Raw genomic sequence first — 25,396 nt, forward strand, 5'->3', positions numbered from 1 at the left:
TGGGTTATCACAAATGAGATCTGGGTAACTACCACTTGGGATAGGAGCTTGCCTCAAGCCAGTAAAAGCTCTCGAGCTATAGTATATGGCCGAGTCACAGCTGAGGATCGGGTCCGAACCCAAACAGCAAGAATTAAGGTGAGATCAAGGACAACAAACATGGAATGTTATGGTGAGTACATAACTTCTCTTTTGTCTTCCAGTCAGGTTGTCTCCCAGATACTGTTAGTGACCATCTACTCACTTACCTCATCAGAAAATATCTACACTTCCCCAAAAATACTACATACAGACAAACATGTAACACAAATGTCTGAGGTGAGAATTTTTTTCTGTCATCCTAACAGCAATGGAACTGGACCCGACTAATATCACTCCCACTAGATAATGCCATGTCATACTTGTATAACACATGATGTTCTTCATCTCACATTGCTGCAGTCCTTACATATGGGTAATCCGCTGTCCTCGGTCGGCCCGAATACCAAAGTATTAGGCTGATGTCGGTCATGGGCGCTCAGATCTGACATCAGAGCGTCAGGGTATTAAAGCGCATGACCGACGTCATATCCTCAGTCTTTTTTGCCGCATGGTCCGATGCAGAAGCAGCGTTTGCAAGTGCCGTTCTGAGTTCTGAAATTTTCGTATTCTGAGTTTCAGACCGAAACCAAGTTGGGCTAAGTACCCCGTTGGGGAATATTTTTGTTTTTTCTTGCCTCAGTTAATTCCGGATGTCAGAAAAAGTGAATAATTGTATTTCTTGTGGGAAACAGATACCGCATAGGGATTACCACTCTCTTTGTATTCCTTGTTTGGGACCTGAGCACGACGTAGTCGGGTGTCGCTTTTGTGCTAGGTTTAATAAGCGCACCATTAAACGTAGGTTAGATTGCGCTAGGCTTGTCTTCAGTAAGCGGTGTAATTATAATATGCCGTCGGATCCTTCGACGCCCGCTACAGCGAAGTAACGCAAAGACAAATCTTTAAAGTCCAGACAAGATGAGTCGTCTGTTCCGGACGCCGGTTCTTTAGAAACTACGGTGGAATCTGTGGATCCAGCCGAGGTTTCAGTTGAGTCTCAGGGGGAGGCTTTAATTTTGCAAGATGTGGCCTCTCAGGAGTCAGGTCAGGCTGAGGGGGCCTCTCAGGTTGCTGTTCTCCCTTCCTTACCTAAGGTGGTTAGGCCTTCTCCTTCTGTCTCTAAGGCTCCTTCTAAAGGCAGGCCTGGTTTGCCTTCCACGGGTGTCAGTCCTAGTTCTGCAGGTTCTGTGCCTAAAAAACACATGCTTAAAATGGCAGAAGATTTAATTTCTTTAATCAGAGGTTCTATGCCTCCTCCTGATAAGAGGCCTAGGGTGGAGCCAGAGGTGGAAAGTTTAGAGCAGGCCTCAGATTACTCAGAGTCTTCGGCTGAAGACATTCAGGATTTTCCTCCTTATTCTGATTCAGACGCAGAGGATTCCACTCCTTCTGCTTCTCCTCCAGAGGATTTTTCTTTTCAGAAACCCTGCATTCTATGAGGGAACATTTTAAATGGGAAGGTCAGGATTTCTCAGATTCCCGAAAGAGGCTTAGGGAATTTTTGTTTTTACCACAACATAGGCCCTTGGCTATACCTCCTGTTTTGGATGTTGTTCAAGACGTTTTCTCCGAGGCTTCCCTTAATCCAGACTCTCTGCCTCCTGCCAGTTAAGCCAGACAGGTATTACAGAGTACCTGAGGCTCATAAATATCTGTATAAGAGTCCAAGGGCTGACCCAGAAACTATTAGCCAGGGACCTAAGGGTGTCAGGGCTTCTGTTGTAAAGAATCCAGTTCCTATTGATAAAGATGCTAGAGCTTTGGATAGATGGGGTAAGAAAGTGTATACCTCTTCCACATTAGCAATGAGGGCTTTGAATTGCCAGTTTCATATGTTGAAGTATCAGAATTTTCTTCTTACTCAACTAAAATCTAAAGTGGATGCTTTGGCAGAGGGCATAGAGTGTAAAGAATTACAGGATTTGGTACATGCCTCTGAACAGGTGGGTAAGCATTCTTTGCAGTGTGGTTTCAATGCTTTACAGGCTTCTTCTAGGGTGGCTGCCACTGGTTCAGTTCTTCGCAGGCACGCCTGGCTTAAGGATCAGAATTTGTCAGAGCATGTTAAAACTAGAATTTTGGATGCTCCTTTACAGTCTGAAGTTTTGTTTGGTTCTCCTGTGGAATCTGTCTTGAAGAAAATGGAAGACAAGGCTAAGTCTATGCAGACTGTTAAAGATGTTTTGCAGGTGCAGTCTCCTAAGTTTAGCAGGAATTGGCCTACTAAGGGATGGGCTTATCCTTCTTCTGATTCACAGTCTAGGGGTAGATCTAGACGTGGTAGGGGCAGAGCTCAGAGTACTTTCAGGCCTAGGACGTGGAGTTCACCTGCACAATCTACAGGTGAGGGCAGGGGCCAGTCCTTTCGTAAACAGGCCCAATGATCTGCATTTTCAGCTGCCAGATTCTTCCTGTCTGGCAGCTCCTTTGGGAGAAAAGTTGGCACTCTTCAAGCAAAACTGGCTTTTAGTCACCCAGGACAAATGGGTGTTGGACATTATAGACCGAGGCTACAAGTTTTATTTCCATACATTGCCTCCTTTCAAAGGCATGCCAGACGTTCCTCCTCAGCAAAGAGTAGAGGCTCACAAGCAGATTTCTTTACTTCTTCAAATGGGGGCTATACAGCAGGTCCCTCTGTCAGAAGTGGGCCTAGGATTTTATTCTCGCCTGTTTCTAGTACCAAAGAAAGGAAACACTTGGAGACCGATTTTGGATTTATCTATTCTCAACACATACCTAGACATTCCAAAATTCAAAATGTTGACGTTGCAACAACTTCTACCTCTGTTGGGCAAAGATCACTGGATGGTAACTCTGGATCTCAAAGAGGCTTATCTTCATGTTCCTATCAGGCCCAGTTGCAGGAGGTACCTGCGTTTTGGCTGGGACTTTACATTATCAGTTCTCTGCATTGCACTTTGGCTTACCTACTCGGCGCAGGGTGTTCACAAAGGTTCTGGCTCCAGTGATAGCCTTCTTACGGTTAAGAGGAATACAGATTTATCCTTATTTGGACGATTGCCTAATTCTTGCTCAAGACAAGTACGAACTTCTTCATCATCTACAGTATGTGATGGCAGTGTTAAGGTGCCTAGGGTATTCTGTGAACGAAACAAAGTCCAGTCTAGTACCCTCTCAGGAAATGTGCTTTCTGGGTGTGAGACTGAATACAGCTTCCCAGATGGCCTTTTGACCCCGGACAAGCAAAAGAACCTTACTCTTTACTTCCATCAATTGTCTCTACGGTCCAGGCTGACTGCAAGGACAGTCCTTCAAGCCTTGGGGTTCATGGCATCTTGTATTCTGGTGCTTCCCAATGCCAAACTGCATATGAGGAAGCTACAATGGTATCTCAAAATGTATGGACACAACACTGCCAAGATCTGGACACTGTCATTCAAATAATACCTTGCATTCAAAAGGAATTTTTGTGGTGGGCTCAGGAATGTCACCTAAACAAGGGACTCTCTGTGACCCGACCAGAGGCGAGTCAGATTTTAACGACAGATGCCTCGGACAAGGCTTGGGGAGCACACCTCAATGGAAAATGGGTGCAAGACACGTGGCCTGCCAGACTTCAACATTTACATATCAACTTGAAGGAGATGTTAGCAGTCCAGTTTGCATTAATGGCTTTCAAGGATTTACTTCACCCAGGGCAAGTGTTGATTCAAACAGACAACACAACTGTCATGTGGTACATCAACAAGCAAGGGGGAACCCATTCGTACCCTCTTTGCAGGCAAGCAATGATTTTGTGGGAGACTGCTCTCAGTTTACACCTCAGTCTTCAGGCAAGATTTCTACCAGGAGCACAGAACTCCTTAGCAGATGTTTTGAGCAGACAGATAGTGGATCCCCATGAGTGGAAATTGGATCCTCATGTATTTCAAAAATTGACAGTGATATGGGGAACTCCAGACATAGATCTGTTCGCTTCTCCACTAAATTTCCAGTTGCCAAAGTTTTGCACAAAAATGTTTCATCCCACAGCTTGGAAAGTGGATGCTCTATCATTCAGTTGGAGCAATCTTCACGTCTATGCCTTTCCGCCTCTGCCTCTCCTCCCCAAGGTACTCTTGAAGGTCAGACAAGACAAGCCCTCCATGATTCTAATAGCTCCAGATTGGCCTCGACAGCACTGGTACCCTCTGCTGAGGAGTTTAGTACGGAGCCTCCATGGCCTTTGCCTTCGATTCCGCACCTTTTGTCACAGGAGGGCAATCATTTCCTCAATGTCAGGATTCAGTCCCTGCATCTAACAGCCTGGCATATTCTGTTCTAGAACCTGGAGGGTCACAGCTTCCACAACAAGTTTTGAATGTTATTTTGGAGGCCAGAAGGCCTAGTACAAGGAAAGTTTATGCTGATAAATGGAGGAGATTTTTAATTTGGAGCAAAACAAGGGGCTTTGATGTTTCCAGGCCTGATTTAAGTGTTTCTCTTCAATATCTTACAGAATTATTAGACAAGGGTTTGTCTTTCTCCTCTATAAAAGTCCATGCTGCAGACATTTCTGCTCACTATGACTGTGACCCTCCATTATTTTCTCATCCTTTGTTTAAGCAATTTCTTAGAGGGGCAAAGAACATAAGACCCCCGCGTAGAGCTCCTACTCCTTCCTGGGATCTCAATTTTGTGTTGGAAAAACTTACTTTACCTCCTTTTGAACCTGCAGCTACGTCTGAGTTAAAGTTTTTGTCTTGGAAGACTGCTTTTTTGTTGGCCATTACGTCTGCTAGAAGGGTTTCTGAATTACAGGCTCTTATGGCAGTTGAACCCTTCCTAATTTTTCATAAGGATAGGGTATCTCTGCGTACTAATCCTACTTTTATGCCTAAAGTGGTTTCAAATGTGGCCTTGAACCAATCTATTCATTTGCCTACTTTTTATGCAGATCCCCAAAATAAAGGGGAGAAAATTTTGCACACTTTGGATATTCACAGGCAGTTGCGTTATTATTTGAGCAGGACTAAAGGGTTCAGACAGTCTCAGCAGTTTGTTTCTTTTGCTTTGGGTTCTCAGGGGAAACCTGTTTCAAAACAAACTATTTCTAAGTGGATTGGCTTTTGTATTGCTTTTTGTTATTCTCATCATGGTAAGGAGATTCCGGCTGGAATCAGACCTCACTCCACTAGGGCTACTGCCACTTCTACAGCTTTTTTAAGGGGAGTAGCTACTAAAGACATTTTGGAAGCAGCTACTTGGAGTTCAGTGCATACTTTTTCTAAACATTACCACCTTCCTCTTTATTCCAAATCTAGGGCTGGATTTGCCACTGCAATCTTACAGGGCATTTTGGCAGCTCCCAATGCTTTATGATTTTGCCAGCCTCCCTTTACCTCTGCTTTGGGATTCTACCCATATGTAAGGACTGCAGCAATGTGAGATGAAGAGCATAGTACAGTTTTGTACCTACCATAAATGTAGATGTTCGAAGATCCACATTGCTGCAGTCCAATTTACCCTCCCTCCTTCCCCTCTGTAGTTTGGAATGGTTGTATGGTTTGGGTGGTAGCTGTTATTTGTACATGCCTTTTGGGAAATATTCTATTTTTGGCTTTGGCCTTTCTTTTTAGGGCCTTCTGACATCTGGGGCAAGAAAAGACTAAGGATATGACGTCGGTCATGCGCTTTAATACCCTGATGCTCTGATGTCAGATCTGAGCGCCCATGACCGACGTCAGCCTAATACTTTGGTATTCGGGCCGACCGAGGACAGCCGATTACCCATATGTAAGGACTGCAGCAATGTGGATCTTCGAACATCTACATTTATGGTAGGTACAAAACTGTACTTTTAGACATACTCAACAGTCAAGCACCCCCTGGAACCATTAGAATTAAACCAAACTGTACTCCCTGACTAACTAAGGAGACTAAGCTGTTACTTCATCTATGAACCTACTTAAAACCAGAGATAAAGCTTAGGCACACTGCCAGCCCAACAAAAATCAAACCATTCTAGATGATTACTGGCAGGTAAGAAATAAAGCCAAGAAACAGGTTAAAAATGACCAAAAAAAAATCCTATTACATTGCAACACACAAATAAATATAAAAACAACCCCAAAAAAAAATTTGGGCTACCATAAATCAATTACTAAAGCCAGGTCAATCCATAACCCTAGCACCTACTACCACAAATAATGTAGACAGTTTAGCCACTCAATACATATTTCATTAGCCCCATATTAACTTTGACCAACACTAACAACTCGCCTCTAACCATTCCTAAAACTACAAAAGATCCATCAAATGCCTTCTCCTTCAAATCCGTGGAAACCAGCACCATAAAGAAATCACTCAACAAACTTAGAGCTACTTCTCTTGCTGCTGATAATTTACCTTCTGAATACCTCAAGATAGCTGCTGATGCTGTCTCCTATCCAGTCTCCATTTTGATCAGTCGCTCCATAATTGAACAGTATGTTCCCAAAATCTGAAAAATAGCTTGTCACACCACTTCATAAAGGAGGGACATGTACAGAAGTTTCTAATTTTAGGTCAATATATCTCCTCTATCAAAAATCTTAGAAAAATGCATTCAGTCCCAATTCCTGAACTATTTGCTATCAAATAACCTTCTAACTAATTCCCAACATAGCTTCCAGCCCAACCACAGTAGCACTTACTACAGCTCTCCTAACATTCACAAACACAATCAACCCATACAGAAATAACGGCTGTCTAGTTTCCTCCATATTCCTAGACATGTCTAAAGCATTCAGTAATGTCTCCCACCAAAAACTTCATAATGAACTTTCATCCCTTAATTTAAGCTATACATCCCTCACATGGTTCCATAATTGGATACCACAGCAAATACTGACGAAAAAACTTCTTATACCACACGAAAGGAAGACTCCACAGCAACCATAAAGAATTTAATCCACTGAAAGACCAATGTCACAGTACCAGTAATACACAACCAATGTATAGATATCGTTCTCTCTAGCGCCTCGGCAGATAGCCTTTTCAGAGTAAAAGATAATCTTATACTAACTTCCAACTGCTTTTATATATAACAAACCCCTCCCACATCAATTAACAATCAATTAACTATCAATTATACAATCAGTTAACTAAAAACTTAAAAAACATAAAAGGCATAACTTTCCTTTAAAAATATATTGATTAAAGTAGACTTTTCCATGAGCAGTCACAATTTAAACCATTTGGTTTGAGAGTATTAAATTTCAGTATCAAATACAATTCTTTTTTTCTTAACATTTGTTTTATACATTTGTCATTTAAGTATTTGGTATTTTGAATACTATCCAATACTGTTACCCTAATACCATCATTTTTGCCTCCATGAAGGCTATTGAAATGCATAGCCAAGGGACTAGTTTCTTTCTTATTTGTAATGTCTCTTACATGCTCTTTAATTCTACAAGCTAATGTTCTTTTGGTTTCTCCAATATAATATTTTTTGCAGGGGCATTCAATACCATACACTACTGCTGTTGAATTACAGTTATAAGTTCCCCTTGTTTCAAAAGTAATTCCATTAATTTCATCAAATTGCTTCACAACAAACCTACAAATAGTGCATTTACCGCACCTTTTCATACCCTGTTGAGTAACTTGTGTATACAGTAGCATATTTGGCATTTCAAATCGACTATGGACCAAAAAGTCCTGAATATTTCTGCCCCTTCTATATGAGAAACTAATATTTTTATCAAACAAATAATTCAATTCCTTTTTTAATATATTCCAACTATACCTAATATGTTGGAATATATGCTGTGGAGTCTTCCTTTCGTGTGGTATAAGATGGTTCCATAATTGCCCATCTGGCAGACAGCAAACTGTACAATGGCAACACGATTTATCCTCTCTGTTACCTGTTGCATTAGGTGTTCCACAAGGTTCTGTCTTGGGTCTACTCCTATGTAACATTTTCATCAACAGGCTTCACATTGCCACTCACCTAGCTACAGTTTTACAGTGTACAAATGATACCACGCTCATCTGTTCTGCCCCTTCACTCTAAACTCCTAGGAATAACCTAACTTTCCTTCACAGCAGTAGAATCTTGACTGTCTTACTGTCAGTTAATTCTGAATCCCAGCAAAACTAATGATTTTTTCACATAACAAAACTTCAGACCTGCATTCCTCTTTTCAGATATATACTTCTAATAGTTTCAAGATCGAACCTGTATCACACACTAAGCTACTTGGGGTTACAATCAATAATAACATGAGATCTGATGTCAGTCTTCATCTATTCTTGACTTGTGTATAATGGTTCCGATCCCTGGAACCAATCCAACCAGTATACAGCTCACATCAGACAAAAAAAAAAATCTCTCCATCTGCAAGTCTACCCATAATGCCAGTCTCCACATTACCTCAGATCTCGTTTGCCACTCTTATGATAACATACGTCAGCCGATTCCTCTCTCCCAGTAAAAGTGCATTTTTTTATATATTTACTTCTCTCTATAACTGATTCTGAAATCTTTACCTTCTTTTAAAAAGAAAAAAATCTTTGGTCTACCCTTTGGTGAGTGTGTTATTTCCCTTATCATTAGTAATTCTTCCCTTCTATCATTGTTTGGTAGTTTTCAATTTCCCCCTCTCTTTTTCTTTTCCACCGTTGGTAGTCTGTCTACCATTATTGGTAGATTATTTCCCTTTTTTAAAGTGTGACTGAGCTTCTCTATCTTTGATCTTTCCTTTTTGCTTCTTCTCTACCTTTCAGTCCTCTTTTTCTCAGGAATATGACAGAAAAACCTAAAGGCTGTACTATGGGCTTTAAACAATGTATAGCGTGCGGCAGAAAATTGCCAAACTGTGATAATCATGAGAAATGTGTTTACTGTTTGGGTGTGTCCCATTTCAGTGTAGACTGTTACATCTGCCAGGGTTTCAGTAATAGAACTGTGCTATAGAGGAAACAATAAACTCATTCTCGAAGGGCTCCTTAGAGCCCGTTTTGAGAAAGTCGTGACCAAGGCTGACCAGTCTCCTCTGTCCTCTGGATCAAAATCCTCCCATTCAGTCCTGACCTCTCCATTGGCACCAATTGCTAAGAAACACAAACATGCCTCTGAAGGTTCAATTACGGAGCTGAAGTCCAAACCTCAGTAGCTTTCGGTACTGTCCAAATCTTCGGCACCAAAAAACTTACTGGTGCCTTAGACACCAACCACGACACCTATGCAGTCTGCGATTACTGCTCCTACTGTAACTACGACTCCGAGACCGGTGCCCACTGCCATAACAGCCATGCTGGTGCTGATTTCCCCCATACAGCAGATGGTGCCAAACCCAGAACTACTTATTTTCCTTCCTTGGACAGCTTCCTAGTCCTTTCATAGAGAGACCTGACTCTCCTTCTGGGTTTTCTATTCGCTCCATCAGAAGTTTCTCTGAAGTTGATATTGTTAGGTTGATCAGTCAGATCCTGATAGCCAGATGTCTTCCCTCATTTTTCTCCACCCTCTCGCCCTTCCAATGCAGGGCGGTTATTCACCTTCGACCCCCACTTATTCTCCTCCTCTGACCTCTGCACAGGCTTTAGAGTTCTCAACTCCAACTTCTCAGATTCCAATGGCTTCGGCGCCAACAATACTTTTGTCTTCACCTGGCTCCTTCTGTGCCTTCGGCACTCTCTGGTCCCTGGGACTGTGTCTTTGCCATTGAGCCTGAGGGATTCGAGCTGGCCCCGAGTTTTTCTATGCAGCTGGCTGTATCTCTTTAGACTGCACCGGCTGAGGACCTGTCCTCAGTTCCGGTCTGTCAGGTGGGTCTTTTGGGGCAGCGCTTGACCCCAGTTCCTCTGTTCCGGGCTCCCATCCCTCCTCAGGAAGGGGCCTGCCTTTCAGGCCATGGAAAGAGCTTTGGCCACTGCCTCATCTCAGGTGGTTCCTGGGTTACCAGGGTCTTCCCCTGTGACCCCACGTCTTTTGGTTCTGCTGCCAACCTTGACCCCTGGACAGTGAGCTACAAGGTCGCAAAGTTTGTCTGCTAAAGGAATTGCCTCTTCTAAGTCCTCCTCAGATGTTCCCATGGAGGAGTCCTTGGATGTTCCCTCTGAGGAGATTCCTCTGAAGAGATTGTGTAAGAGGAAACGCGTTGATTCTCCTGAAGAATCCATTACAGAGGACATGGATTCCGATGAGTGGGAATGAGTGGGAGGTTCACATAAAGGTCCTCAAACACTCAAGAAAGTTTCTCCACTTCTGGTTAGGAGCCAGTCATTTCCAATTCAGAGTGCTGCCCTTTGGTCTTGCCACAGCCCCCAGGATGTTCACCAAATGCATGGCAGCAATCACAGCATGCTTGAAGCTGCACGGGTTCAGAGCATTTCTTTACCTAGATGACTGGCTTCTCAGTTTCCACCAGGCATCTACTACTACAGACTTCATTCTGGAATTATCTCAACAATTGGGCATCATGGTCAATCATGTGAAATCTCAACTAAACCCTTCTCAGGACATGGAATTCATAGGAGCTTGCCTCAGCACTGTATCTTGTGTGGCATCGCTTCCCCCCTACACAGATTGCAGAAAATACAGTCACAGGTTCATCCTGTCCTTCACTCAAACAAAATACCAGCTCAGCAGAATCTGCAGGCATTGGGCTCCATGGCAGCAGCTATCACATCAGTTCCAATGGCAAGATTTCACATGAGGCTTCTTCAGTGGTTACTTGCAAACCAGTGGTCTGTTCTAACCCACCCCATGAATCATTTAGTTTTCACATCCAGCAGATGCAAAAATGACCTGTCCTGGTGGATGCAGTCTGAGGAGATTCTTCTGGGCCATCCCTTTGCTCCTCCACAGCCCAAGGCTATAGTGAGCATGGATGCTTCCCAGATGGGGTGGGGAAGACCATCCAAGGCACTTGGTCCCCGTCTGAGGCCAGTCTGCATATCACTGTCCTAGAGCTGAGGGGAAGTTCTTTTGGCATTATAAGCATTTCTGTCTGCCTTACCTTAAGGGATGATAGCTATTCAATCAGACAACATGTCAGTAGTCTGGTGCATGAACAAACAGGGGTGAACCAAGTCCTACACCCTTTGTCGAGAAGTGTGCAATAATAGGCCATAAATTCCAACCACTTTCTGATAGCAACACACATCCCGGGGAATTCAAACGTGATAGTGGACAAACTGAGCAGATGCATCCTCATGCCTCATGCCTCATGAGTGGTCTCTGAACTCCAGAGTAGTGAAGATGATCTTTCTTCGCTAGGGCCAACGTTGCTGCAACCTGTTTGCTTCACCCCTAAACAACAAGTGCAGAGGCTACTTCATCTCAATTCCCCCTCAGGGGAGTTCCCCAGAGACTCTCTTCTCCATGATTGGCCCCCAGGTTTTGTCCCCCCCCCCCTTCCCTTTGATACCTGTTTTCAGGAAAGCAGCTAGGTTGAGAAGCAAAGTTATCCTCATTGCTCCTTACTGGCCTCGACAGATATAGTTTCACTTCCTCTGGCCTCACCTACTTCACTGCCCATGGATTCTGGACCCATTTCCAGACCTTCTGTCCCATCACCAGGGGCTGTTGCATCCCAACCTTCAGAATCTCAAGCTGACTGCTTGGTTTCTCTAATTCCGTTAGTCACCAAGCATAATAATATTCCTTCTCCCATGCAGCATATTTTGTTGGCATCCCATAATCCATCCACCAGGAGTCTCTCTACCTTAGTAAATGGAGAGATACTCTGTTTGGGCTTCTGATAATGGTCGAGACCTCTTTTCAGTGCCAGTGGAAAAAGTTCTGGCATTTCTAGCTGCCATCTATGGTAAAGGAGCTTCTGCAATCAAGGTTATCCTAGCAGCTGTTTCAAATTTCCATAATGGTGGTCTGGAACCAGCCTTTGATCCTCACACAGGCTCTCTAAGGTTTTTCTTAAAGGCACCATCTATTTAAAGCCTCCTTTCAAAGAGCCGCTACCACAATGGGACTTGACTGTTGTGTTGCAATCGCTTACTTCACCTCTGTTTGAACCTGCAGCAACCTGTGACTTCAAATTCCTTTCCTGGAAGACATTACTGCTCATAGCCATCACTTTAGCAAGGCAAGTCTCTGAATTACAGGCTATGTACTCTAAAACATCATATTTAGTTTTCCATAAAGACAAGAGCATCATTCAGAACAAACCCGACCTTTCTTCCTAAAGTGATTTCAGAGACCAGTATCAACAAGTCCATACTTGCCTGTATTTTTTCTGAATTTTTCTAATAAAGGCAAGTACTGCCTGCACCTTTTGGATGTGCATAGGCAATTATATTTCTATCTGGATAGATATAAACAATTTAGACAATCAGAAAAGTTATTTGTATCCTTTGCAAGATCAGCATTGGCCAACCTGTGTCTAAGGTTACTCTGTCCAGATGGTTAAGGTATTGCATATCTTACATTTACACAAAATAAAAGCTAAGATTCCGAATGCCAGTGAAGGCAAATTCTACCAGATCTATGGTGACTTCAGTGTTTTTTTCATTTTAAAGCTTTCACGTCAGAAATTTGTGCAGCTGCAACTTGGGCTAAGCCACTCACTTTTACTACTCATTACAAGTTTGATATGGTTTCCAGGGGGAGAGCCTCCTTTGGCTCTATGGTTCTCAGGAATATTCTTTGATAGGGCCACCCAGGATCTAAGGTAGCTGGGAACTCTGTCCCACAAGTCAAGAATAAATGGAAGATTGACAACATCAGATAAAGAAGTTGTCTTATCATAACGTTCCATCTGTGTTGTTGATCTTCATCTATTCTTGCATCGCTTCCACGTGCCCCTTCCTTTGGACTTCTGGTGGAGCAACATTCTGTCCTGGGTTCTTATTGTTAAGGATGCCTTGGACAAGGTTTCTAATATATATTAGGGTCTCTTCTTTATCTGATTGCAAACGCGATCTGAAGTAATGTGGAGAGGGGCATTATGGGTAGACTTGCAGCTGGAGAGATTTTTTGGCTGACGCGAGCTATATATCGGCCGGATCGGTTCCGAGTATTGGAACTGTAACCCACAAGTCAAGAATAGATAAAGATTGACAACACAGATGGAACGTTATGGTAAGACATTAACTTCTTTGTTTGTTGTCTCTTACCCTAAAAAGACAATAAACTAGGTTCACTTTACAGAATTAAACCTTACCTCACCCACTCCACAAGGCAATGTATTGCCAGGACTCATTTACTCTCTACTACTCTTTATGCCTCTCCTATATTCACCAATCTGAAAAAAAAAACAGATTTAATAAAACTACATGCTTGTTACAGTAAGATTGCCAGATTTGCTACCAACTCACCACATAGATCCAATGACTGCACTGCCTTAGGACAACTAAATTGGCTTGAGTTACCTATTTACCTAACTTTCACCCAATTTATAACTGCCCACAATATAATATACCAACCTCACAAGTGTCCAGCACTCCATAGTCTACTTCAGCCTCAATCTAACAGAAGACACTTGATCTTTTAACAAGCTTCTATTACAAGTCAGAAAAGCTAACAATCACTTTGGAGATGCTCTCAACTGTAATCGAATCTCCATGAATTGGAACTTAACCCCCTCAGCACATCCTAACCACGGCCAGTCACTCACAATTAAAAATACTTCTAAAAAGTCCCATCTATCTAATTCTTGGCTCTGCTGTTGTGTAACTACTGATTGACAATTATTCCCTTTTGTCTAACTCTTGGGTGACATCTGGCTGTATTGTTTTTTCAATTACTTGTCTATCTTCCTGTATAGATATTCTGTCTACTTGATATATGTCCATGTTATCTCGCCTGTAAACTCATCACAAATATCACCTTACTTTCTCTGTCTAGAAACTCTGTCCAATCTTTTTTACTGACACAATAATTACTTCATTGTATCCAAACTCCTCACCTACACCATGTACAGTTTTTTGGTGACAGTCACATGTTATACATATATAATAATGAATTTATGTTCACATGAAACAAACTTTTCCTACTATTTTTATGTGCTGTTTATGCTCCTTTATATATCTCTTTTTATGTATAACTTTCTATATGGGTTCTGGTCTTTAGTTTGTTACTACTGAATAAGATTGCAGGCTATGCCTTTTGTTACTTGTATCTATTGGGGCTTTTACCCCCAGGCCTCTGCTGAAAATGAGCCTGTGCTCAGTCAGACTATGGTGGCAAAAAACATCAAATAAATAAATTAGGACCAATTTCTTGTCTATTCCTTTTGCCAAATCTAAGATAGTTACTACCCTTTTTATAGTATCATACATTAATCTATTGACTATAAATCCTGTTGATCTTTATTAATTTATGTACTATATCTCTTAATTTTGTAGTGAAGATAAAAGTAAATATTTTAAAGTTTAATTTTAATAATGAAATGGGTCTATATGAGGAAACGAACTTATTTACCTTTGCTTAAGTGTAGGTGAGATTACAGAAAATGTTCATTAAGGAGGAATTATTTTATCACTGAATTATCCTGAAAACGTCACTCAGTAATTCTAAAATATTTAATGGATGCAGACTATACAATTCCATACTTAAATTATCTAGCCATGGAGCTTTAACATTTTTCCGTTTAAAAGCTTCTTTAACTTCTGTTAGGGTAATGGGTTATGCAACAAAGATCTCTGTTGGTCATAAAGTTTATTGGTAACATTTTTCTTTCGACACTTGGCAGTTTTGTAATAAGCAGTATTATTGTTTTTATTTTTAAGATCCTCATGAATTTTTTTTTAAATATTAAACATTTCCTCTATGTCTGAAACAAACTTGGTGTGAGAATTTTGAATGTTATTGATTAGTGCCTTTTTGCTTAACATTGTACTTGTATTAGCTAATCTGTGTAGATTTTTTGAAGGCATCCCATAACAGTGTTATTTTATTTTTTCTAACACTATCTCCACATTAAAACTGCTTGATACATTGTCATTGGGTCTATATTATGTGATCGAAGGAGAAATAATAATTGACACATATACAGCGAACACTGTAAACCGCAAATGGCCGCATCCTCAAATTTTTTTCCTCGGTGGGGGGGGGGGGTTCATTTGGCTATTATCGGGAATCAACCTTTTCTTCAATGTAGTGTGATCTCCAAGTTGGTATATTTAGTTAGGGGGGGTGTGGTGGGTGAAGCCCCCCCCCCTTAATTGGTGTTTTAAAGTTTGTTTTTTATTTTATGTCCACGTGAATCCCCCCCCCCCCCGAGGGAAAAAATTTGAGGACATGACCGTTCACAGTTTACAGCACTCGCTGTATATGTGTTGATTATGTGTTTGAAGAAGAGATTCTTCAATCACATAATATAGACCCATTGTCATTAATTTTTAATGATTTCAGTATTGTCTAATTTCTTTGTTGTATAAGCTTCTATTTGTGTATGTCATCTTGTATTTCTAACAAATCTATCCTACTCTTTCATTTTATTGCTAGCCCATCTTTCCATTCTATCTTTAATATACATTTTAAGGAGCCCCATAATATAACTTTAATAACCTCACAGTTATCATTTAAAGATAAAAAAAATTACTGATTTTTTTTCCTTAAGGTAACTCAACATTCTTTTAATTTCATCATATATACTGGCATTCTATACATAATCTGAAATTTCCTTTTATCCAATAATATATTAATACTTAGTGCATTATGATCAGATAGAAGGACAAGGAACAGTTTTAAAATAATTCACTCTATTAAGTAAATCTGCAGAGGCATAAATTCTGTCAGTTCTAGTTTGCTTCCCATGTGCATATGAATAATGAGTAAAGAACAATGACTTATATTCTGCTTTTACTATTAAATTGACTAAATTATTATTACTAATCCTTCTGTTTAGTGCTTTAGCTGATGCCAGAATTTTAACTTTTTTTCTGTTCACTTTTATATTCTATACTTGATATGCAGGTAAAATCCCCTGATAAAATTAAACTACCCTTCCAGTGACTTTGTAGTAAGTTTAAGTGATCCTTAACTATTCTTGCACCTATTGCAAGAATCCAGAAAATTAGCTAGTATATACAGTTTGCCATTATATTTAATTATTGCAAATGTATACACTCCTTTTGGATCATTAATGGATTCCATGACCATAGGCATTACAGTAGATTTTCTCCAAAGCAGTACCTCTACTGTTTTTGTTAAAAGAAGCAGATAACATTTCTTAACCCAAGTCATTTAAATATGTACCTTTGCAAGTAAGTCTCTTGCAAGAATATAATGTTTCCTCTATTTAATTGTAGGTATCTCATTAATTAGTTGCCATTATTGTAATCCATTTACATTTATAGACAATAGATTAAAACTATCCATACTCTGTATTTAAAAATATGTTTTCTAAAAGATAATATAACACGTTTAATTGTATATAAAACACTAATTCATTCCTCCAACACCTTCATAACATTTCACATTTTTTAATTCTTCCTTTTTATAAATTGAACTACTAAAACTTGTAAAAAACAAAAACACGTCTACAACTGTAACTGTATATATTACTAATAAAACGCTACCTACCATGGCTACCAAAGTTCCTAGTTTGTCAGATAGACAAACTACTATACTCTCTCTACCTACCAATACCTAAAATGCATTAAAAATCTAGCCAAAAGCTAATTACAAATAATGAGACTATTAATTTAGTTACAGATTTTGCCATTTAAAACTGTTGCCTATTACTACATAAACGTTTAATAATCCTCTTCTATTAATCACAAATATTAAATAATCCAACAAATAGTGTACTATATACCTGTTTATGTAATAGTACTATAAATTATCCATTAAATATTCCTAAATTATTTGATCATGCAACATCATTATAACTAAATCTCTAAATAAATAAGTAGAATAGAGTGGGGCTTGAAGAGACAGATATCTGTAAACTTACAGATAAGTAATCTTATCATACTAAACTATTATACAAAGGGAAAATCAATGCATATATGTATTTATCATGATAAAAATACACATTTTATAAATCTAACAAAAGCTTATCATAAATCTAACATTTTAAATGTACAGCTGTCTATATCTTTAAAATTGTGTAACACTCTTAATATGATAAATATGTACATTACTGAGGTTAGAGAATGTCTTGCTATTTCTATGAAATAAAAGAAAATTACAGCCTATATTGTATTGAAAAGTTACAATGTACTTGATTCAAATCCCATTTTCCCTTCTTGGGCTCACATATATTGAAAAATCTACTTTACTTTTTATCAAAATGGATATACTGATTCAGCAAAATAACACTCAAATTTCAGCTGTGACTTATGAAATGAGTTATTTCAGATAGTCTTAGTGAATCTAATAGCATACAATATGCAAAAAACTTAAAAGTTCACATGCCCAAGCATCAAATTTCAGCTTTCATGATATTTTCAAATATTTTACGTGATTATCTATGTCAGTTAAATGAGAGCTTGTACGTAAATATTTTGGCGATACACAGGTATATGTAATGCATATCTTTGTTATAAGCCAATTGTTATTTAAATATATTTTTCTGTCTTACTTGCCCACTAATGTTCTCTTATTCTATAAAACCTGTATTTTTAAAATCACCCAGTCAAAGAACTGTTTAATCATTAACTCTCTATTAGAGATTATAGCATGCGTATACATTTCTTAACTTACTGATACTGTTCTTTTATTAATCTTACATAGTAGATATTTCATTCATTTTACATTTGTATATTATTCATAAGTTTACTCTTGTTAATTCTAGTATTACAAACAGTCTTGACTATCTATCTGTATATATATATATATATATATATAATATAAAGAATTCCTACGTATTTTATTTAAATGTGTGTTTTAGCCATTGTGAACTGCTATTCTGATGTAAACATATTATCCTGATATTAGAATTTGATTACAGCATGTGAAAATGACAACTCACAGCATACAGCATCTGCTAACTTTGTCTAAGTTTTATATTCTTATTTTTCTAAATTGGTCTAATCAGTAGAAATATCTAACTTTACTTTCCATTAATATATACAGTTAGTTTATAAGACTACAGCATAAGATATTAACATTCAGAAAAATATAAGCAAATTATGCATCAGTAACAGCTCAATCTAAAACATTAGTATAGCTTTTGTTTCACCGATTCTAGACTTCTAAATAAATATTTTAAGAAAAAGGTGTTCATTTGAGTAGATATACTAAAAAAAAAGAAAGTTCCTTCCTGTGTTCACATGCGTCATTGATGAACTTTGACCTAGATTTTTTCAAAACAGTTCAAGGAGCAGGCAGGAAGCAAGGGAACAAGAATCAAACATTTTCACACAACTGGAACATTCTTTCTCTAGCTTTGTGTCAATTGTTTCATGAATGCTCTGTGAAAGTAATGTGTTGCACAGGAAGAAAGAAAATATCATCACCACTTTCACACTTCTAATTAGCATGTTTCTTAGGTATGACATTTATTTAACTCAGCAATGCAAATACTAAGTAAAGTTAAACAAATAAAATACAATTAACATATAGTCTTAAAGGTACCAATTCTGTTGCTTATAATTTAATGACATTATCTTACAGGAAGTATTTGTTTAACATTTAGAAATGCATTTTTAAGTTTAGTAAAATGAAATATATTAAGTATTTCACTGTGAATATAGTAAAACTAACCATTTATTTTCCTTATCATGAAAAATGTTTTAACTTGATCTATAAATATGTGCTTAAATAGTTAAGCTTAAAGTCCAATACATACCTTTTACTTATAGGGTAAATCTGTTTGAGAAAATAAAAGTCACTTGTTTTTAAGGTTTTGAATTTTGGAAGCAGTTTTCCAAGACTTTAACTCACTCCGTCTCTTGAGAGATATCGTGTTCCCATCCATTTTTTCAATATTATTAAGGATTTTGTTAACAAAAGTGGATGCCTCCTATAATGTGTTAAATATTTTAGTCTCTTCAGAATTAAATAATTTGATCCTTTGCAGGAAACGCATACATAGCTTTAATATCATTCTTTTTAAGTTCCTTAATCAGTGGGAAGAGGGATTTTCTTGTACTCATTACTTTACTGAAACAATTATTGTCAAACCTGACTACATGATCACCTATTTTAATAGTGGGATTGGACTAAGCTGTTTTTAACAGTTGAGCTTTTTCTAAGCTAGAAATAAACTTAACTAAAATTGAATGAAGTGGTGAGTTTTCTTTCTTCTAAGGTGCTGTCAGGGATCTGTGTGCCATTTCATTTCCAAAAGATAAAGTTTCAGGTAGATTATGTAGCAAGGTTGTTAAGTTTATTATATTGTCTCCCTCATACTTTTTAGATGTACCATGAATTCTAATGTTACTTTATCTCACTGTTTTCCAAATCATCAACTTTATCTATGAGCCAGTTGTTTTGTTTTAAAAGAAATACAGTCTGAGATTCACCTTCATTTATTCTGTCTCAGTGACCATTTAAAACTTCCTCCATACTGCTGAGTTGTGCACTTTGTTGTTTCATAAGAGTTTCTAAATGTTCCATCTTCTTTCTGAACTCTTCTTTGAAACTTTCTGTTTTGGTATCCAGTTTGTCTGTTTTACATAATACACCCTGGATACTAGATATTATCGACTGGATGTCTTTTTAACACAAAAATCCTGAGTACCGTTTCTTGAGTGGCTCATGTTCTATTCTCTTAGCCTAGCAGATGAAATTCTGACAGGAAAATTACAGCTTTTGAAGAACTTGAAGCTATAAATCTTTTTCTGACTATTAATGAACAAAATTAGCTAAGAAGTAATTCCAGATTTTAATTTTTTGATTATATTTTCTGTCAGAGGAAAGTTCTCAGTCACAGAGCTTTCACCAGTTGCTTCCGTCAGTCATCTGGACCACTTCCTTCACTACCTTTTCTTAATTGTTACTGTGCTGCACCTAGAGTATTGCCTTCCAGTAGTGCAAAGACTAAAAAGTAAATCCTTTATTTATTCCCTGTGATTGCCAGATCATTGAGTGAGAGAGATGGGTGTTTGACAGTCTCTCACCTGTGTGCTGGAACTAGCTTCTCTATAATATAAGGAATGAACAAAATTATATGAAATTTTAATATGAATTGTTAGTATACTTGGCTATTGCCTATAACGATCACTGTTACAAAGATAATGGAATGTTTGGTATTCTAAGGACATATTTATTTGATGCTTTTTTGTTATTTTGTTATGTTATCTTTTATTACATCTAATGTCTAATGATTCTTACATTGTTTTATCCCTGCTGTATTTGTAATCCAATTACATCTTATTAATCAGTTACCTAACAGTATCTAACAATGACTATATCGTACTGTAGGCCACACTGTAATTTAAATATGTTATTACATCTTATTGTGCTTTGACCCATGACATGGCTGACAAGGATCCATGGACCCATCTTTTTAAACAAATAAATAGAAGGTCTTCAAGTAAAGGCTTGTTTTAGTGTGAATTGTATATGTGTGTTTAACATGAAAAAAACATAACAGTCCTGTAACTTCTACCCTTGACAGATTTTAATGTTTTTATTTTTTTTTCAACAGAGCCTAGTGATCATAGTCCCTAATATTTTCAAAAATTGATGGCATTCATTTTGTTTTGTTTTTAGCTTCATGTTTATGTAACATTAGGGAACTGGTCTCTAAGCTAGCTTGAGGTGAAGAATAAGTTATGAATTATTTCTTATAGTGTGGTACAAGGCATGCTTTCCTGTACTTAATTATTTGAGTAGGGCAGTAAAATGTAGGTTACAACATTATGGCATGGAGATTAATTTTATATTTGATAAGCTTGTGTAAAAGAAATGAGTTCTTTTAAAAGAAATTTAGAACTGGACTTTGTCTACTCATTGGTTTATATTTCTTTTACAGTAAAATTTAATTTATTGTGTGAGTAAATAAGTTATGCATCTTTATTTCCATTTTAGGGACCTACACTCCAACTGCAGGTGGTCCTTTCTCTGCACTGACCCCAAGTATGTGGCCCCAAGACATCCTTGCCAAGTATGCTCAGGTAAGTAGCTTTTCAGGTTATAGATTACTAAGCTATGATTATTTTGTTCTCCTCTAGTGAAGTAAGAAAATAAAGTCTGTACTTAGTAAGAAGAAGTTAAGATGTTTATAGTGTGATTATATTGTTTTGGAAAGAGAGCCATGTATGCAAAGGGAGACTTTGACAGGATGGGTTCAGTTAACAAGTTTTTGTACTGGATGAGCCAGTGGGAGGTTCAGGGTGGAACTGGGTTGGCAAGATCCACTTATCCTTACTGGAGGGAGGGAGGGAAGGGAGTGTTCAGCTCGTAGTATGACTATATCCTGTTGTAGAGCAGGTGGTATAGTAGCAGGAAAGGGGTGAAGACAGAAGGTTCAGCCTGTGAAGAAGTGCAAAAGACTGTAGTTTGAGATTTGGTGTGTATGTTTGTCAAAGCACTCCGTCACCACTGAGACCTACATTGCAGGCTTTGCTTTTGCAGTGTACCCATCACCATTGTGGGGAGAAAGGGGTATAGTATAAAATATCCTGCCAGGATGGCAGCCATCTAGCAGTTGGCTGTCGCCCCCTACTATGGGTATGATGAGGCCAGTAGGACAATGGAACAAAAGGAATAAGATTACAAGGAGAATGGGTTACAATTGGTGGCAACCAATAACAAAATAAGAGGTAAAAATAATGATAACAGATATGCTCAGTATTCTCTTTCTTCATGTATATATTATAGAACACTTGCTAGAGGTTAAGCAGTGTGGTTAAAAAAGTGATTGCAGAAAGATATTGTTCTACTTTGATTACTAGTATTTTGTGCATTACCACTTTTTTATGAGATTCCTAGCAGCTTTCGGTCCTTAATGTTTGGATAACTGTTTTCTACTTTATTTTTTTTTTTTAATTTTAAAAGTTAAGTAGTATTGTAGATTAAAACTATGGCTATAAGATAACTTGATATATACTGTTTTAGGCATCTTCTGTAAAGTAATTTAAGACGGACAGTATTCATGCAGATTTGCAGCTTTTAATAGTGCTTCAAATAACAAATGGCAGCTAAAGGTCATTGTCAGCAATTAATAATTTAACCCCTGCCCTATGGCTCAGATGGATAAAGTCCTGACTGTGCTCGTATGACCTGTTTTCAATTAGCGCCATGGGTGCTGGAGGGATGGGTGATGAGATGAGTGAGCAGCCAGTGTGAGAGGGAAAAAACCTGGCTCACTGCATTAGCAGTGTGAAGAGCGCGGTGAGCTCCACCCTATAAGTGGTATGCCTCTTGGCTGGGAGGTTGTGCATAAGGTGGTTTATGGTGAATTAGAGACATGTTCCCTGGCAGCAGTATGATGCCCTTTCAGGATCCTGCATCTCCTCACCTGCCCCAGGCATAGGTCGGGTATAATGTGGAGGAGACTAAGGTAGGTCTGGTAGACCTGATGAGTGAGGATAAGTGTTGGTGGCAGCTCATGGTCAGCTGTGAAGAGTTAAAAAAAAAAAAAAAAAAATGTCAAAGTGGTAGACTATGTATTCTGTCAGTCAGTGGTCACTTCACACATCCCATTTAATGTATGACATAATGAAGCATTGGCCTTTTGTGGGTGGGTGTGGAGGATGATGGTAGAAAACTAAGGCTTCTAACTTTAGAGTTCTCATCCTCATTCATGGTGGAAGAGTGTTGCTTTAATAAATTAAGGCAGTAGAAGAACCCAGGATAAAAGGCATTATTACATTGCATTCACAGAAGAAAGAGTCTTAAAAGAACCTCCAGAAGGTAAACTTGTGAAGCTGTGAAACCTACTTGATGAACTGAGAGTAGGGCTGGCAGCAATACTATCTAACCTCTCAAACAAATCATGGAAGGAGAATAAAATTCCTGAAGATGGGCAGATGCAATTTTACTGCGTACATCTGAGCAATGTAGAAGCTAAAGACAGAGTCTTCTGGTACACGGCTGACGTTTTGGGAACCCTATTTTTATCTCTTAAATGAGAGATGTAATAAAATTCATATTTAGCAGTTATAAAGATTTAAAAGAAATTAAATTGGAAAACATTATTCTGATGGTTATCCGTATTTCTTCTACAAAGAAAAAGTGTCAGAAATAAAGGAAAGCAAAGTTCTGAAACATCCTTGTCTTCTAAAGAATGCATGATAAAAATGTATGTAGTTGACTGAGTAAGCAAATGAAAATGGATCTTGTAAATAAAGACAGGAAACTGTATAAAATATATGCAGAAATGATGAACATTAGTGGAAGTAAAAGAATGGAAAAAAATAGAAGATGCCCACTCCAACTGTTCAGTTGCTGTCCATTTAGTAATGACAGAAATGGCAGACTGTAAAAGCAAATGTGTAGAAGTGGAGGCAAAACAGAAGGGATTCCAAGAGAAAGTAATAAAGTTAGAAAACTGATCTCATTGAGACAACCTCTTGATTTACTGGCATCATAGAAAAATCTGAAGACTGTAACTACACAGCTTTTATGAGAGAAACATTGTGAACAAATGTTCCTTCCACCTGAAAGTATTTGTCTTGGCTAAACTTTGGGAAAAGTGTAAATCTCTTAAACTAGGTAAATGTCAAGTTTATGAAGACCCTGATTTTTTCCCTTGGCCACAGGAAAGAAAAGTTAGTTTATTCCTGATATGCACTCATGTTGAGATAAAGGGTTTGGAATTTAGGATATGATAACTGACTTTTGAAACAATCTGGGCATCTGAATAGTCTACAAACCTGCTAGGGAGATGCAGAAGCAGACATAAAACTGTGTGCACCTACTAATGGTGAATCAGCAGAAGGTAATACGTAAAAGAAAATAAATGAAAACTCTACAGAAAAAGTATCAGTAGATCCATTGCGAGTAGGACTTCCTTTACATCCTTTCCCTTATTCAAAAAAAAAAAAAAATGGAAAATATGGATATACTTTATCAACTGCAAAGAAACAGGGAGAAATTGCATATATCCCAGTGCTAGTAGAAACCTTGATTGAAGGGAACTGCAAATTTACTAATGAATCCATCTGTAAGCAATGGGCAAAATATACTGTTTTGAGTTCAGACTGTATGGCTCCACGGAGGGACTGCTTTTGTTGAAGAAATCTTCAACCTTAATCCTTTTCTTAATGCATTTAGTTTTATTTCTTTGCTGTACTGTTGGCTGAAATTTCAGGTTCATGATGAGCTACAACTGGAGAAGATGGAGCTGGTGGGGAAAAAGAAGCTGCCCAATTGGTTAAACACTGGGAATGCCATCCACTTCATTGGGCTTCCCACAGGAGTAACTGAACTGATTAACCCTATCAAGGCATTAACTAAGCTAGAGAACATTTGCTATTGTAGCTCTAATGGATGTTGCTGTCAAGTGTTCTTGACTTTGCAGAACATTCCTGATTTTGTTTCACATTTTTCCCTGGCCCTCATAAGATTTTTGATCCTCTGGTAAGTACCTGAGGATTACAGCCAGTCAGTGATGCCAGACATTGCTGTTGTGTACTACTTATTCTTCAGAAAATGTATGTCAATGCAACATCTTGTTCTATTTGGTTTCTAACTGAATTAGAGCAGTGTTTACAAATCATACCTAATTTTGTCCCATTGTCCCCAATTATTTTTGACTTTGTCCTTGATTATTGACGAAAGAAGTTTAGAGGTATCATGGTGAACTCAATCTACTTGAAACTCTTTCAGAATGAGCTTTGAGGTTCTTTCCACCAAGGCTGAATAATGTTAAAAAGACTTTTATAGTATTTGCACTGATAGATGTAGATGTAAAGATCAAGTATGAGTTTTAGCATTTGAAAGGCAATCTTAAAAATGACATGTTATTTCTGAAGTTTCAGTGCAGTTTTGCAGACCTGTGGGAGCAAATCATATATATAATGCCTGCCATAAATATTTATTTTCAGAAATTAAGCAGATGGAAAAACATGCCTTATTTTTGAACTGGATCGAACTTTCATTTTTTTTTTTAAGTAGTTTAAATGGTGTATTGTTATCTTTGTAGCTGGAATACGGCATAGAGTGTGGATTTGGGGAATACAATGTTTTCTTTCTCAACATAAAATTGTAGTTCATTTACACAAAAGAGGAGATGAAGGTAAGACTACTACTGTTTAAGTATAGCTGTTTTGCCTACAAGAGTTAAGGTACAAGCAATGCATATAAAACAATAGAGCTGTATCAACGGTTTGTAAGGAAAGGCGAGGAACATTTTGTGACCAGTGGTGAAAAGGTCATGGTATAGTAGCAGTGTGTAGGCATCTATATAATTTGTTTTTGATCTGTGTTAATGTTGTTTTTTATACGTGTGCATATCATTTTAAGAACAAAGTCAGCAGAGAAATGAAGTGGAGGAAATTAAAAACAGCTGAAATTTTA

The 25,396-nt window shown here is 38.2% G+C and overlaps 1 protein-coding gene across 2 annotated transcripts in view; it reads left to right on the forward strand.

Annotated features, from left to right (window-relative positions):
- SGSM3 (small G protein signaling modulator 3) overlaps positions 1 to 25,396 on the forward strand; it is a 1,391,341-nt gene that overhangs the window by 336,077 nt on the left and 1,029,868 nt on the right. For both annotated transcript variants that reach the window (XM_044068352.1, XM_044068343.1), the window contains exon 3: positions 20,963 to 21,048. In XM_044068352.1, coding sequence (XP_043924287.1) covers positions 20,963 to 21,048 — 86 coding nt within the window. The remainder of the gene's footprint in view (positions 1 to 20,962; positions 21,049 to 25,396) is intronic.

The sequence above is a fragment of the Protopterus annectens genome, chromosome 1.part0 (assembly GCF_019279795.1).
Source record: "Protopterus annectens isolate FY-2018-M chromosome 1.part0, PAN1.0, whole genome shotgun sequence".
NCBI classification, from domain to species: Eukaryota; Metazoa; Chordata; order Ceratodontiformes; family Protopteridae; genus Protopterus; species Protopterus annectens.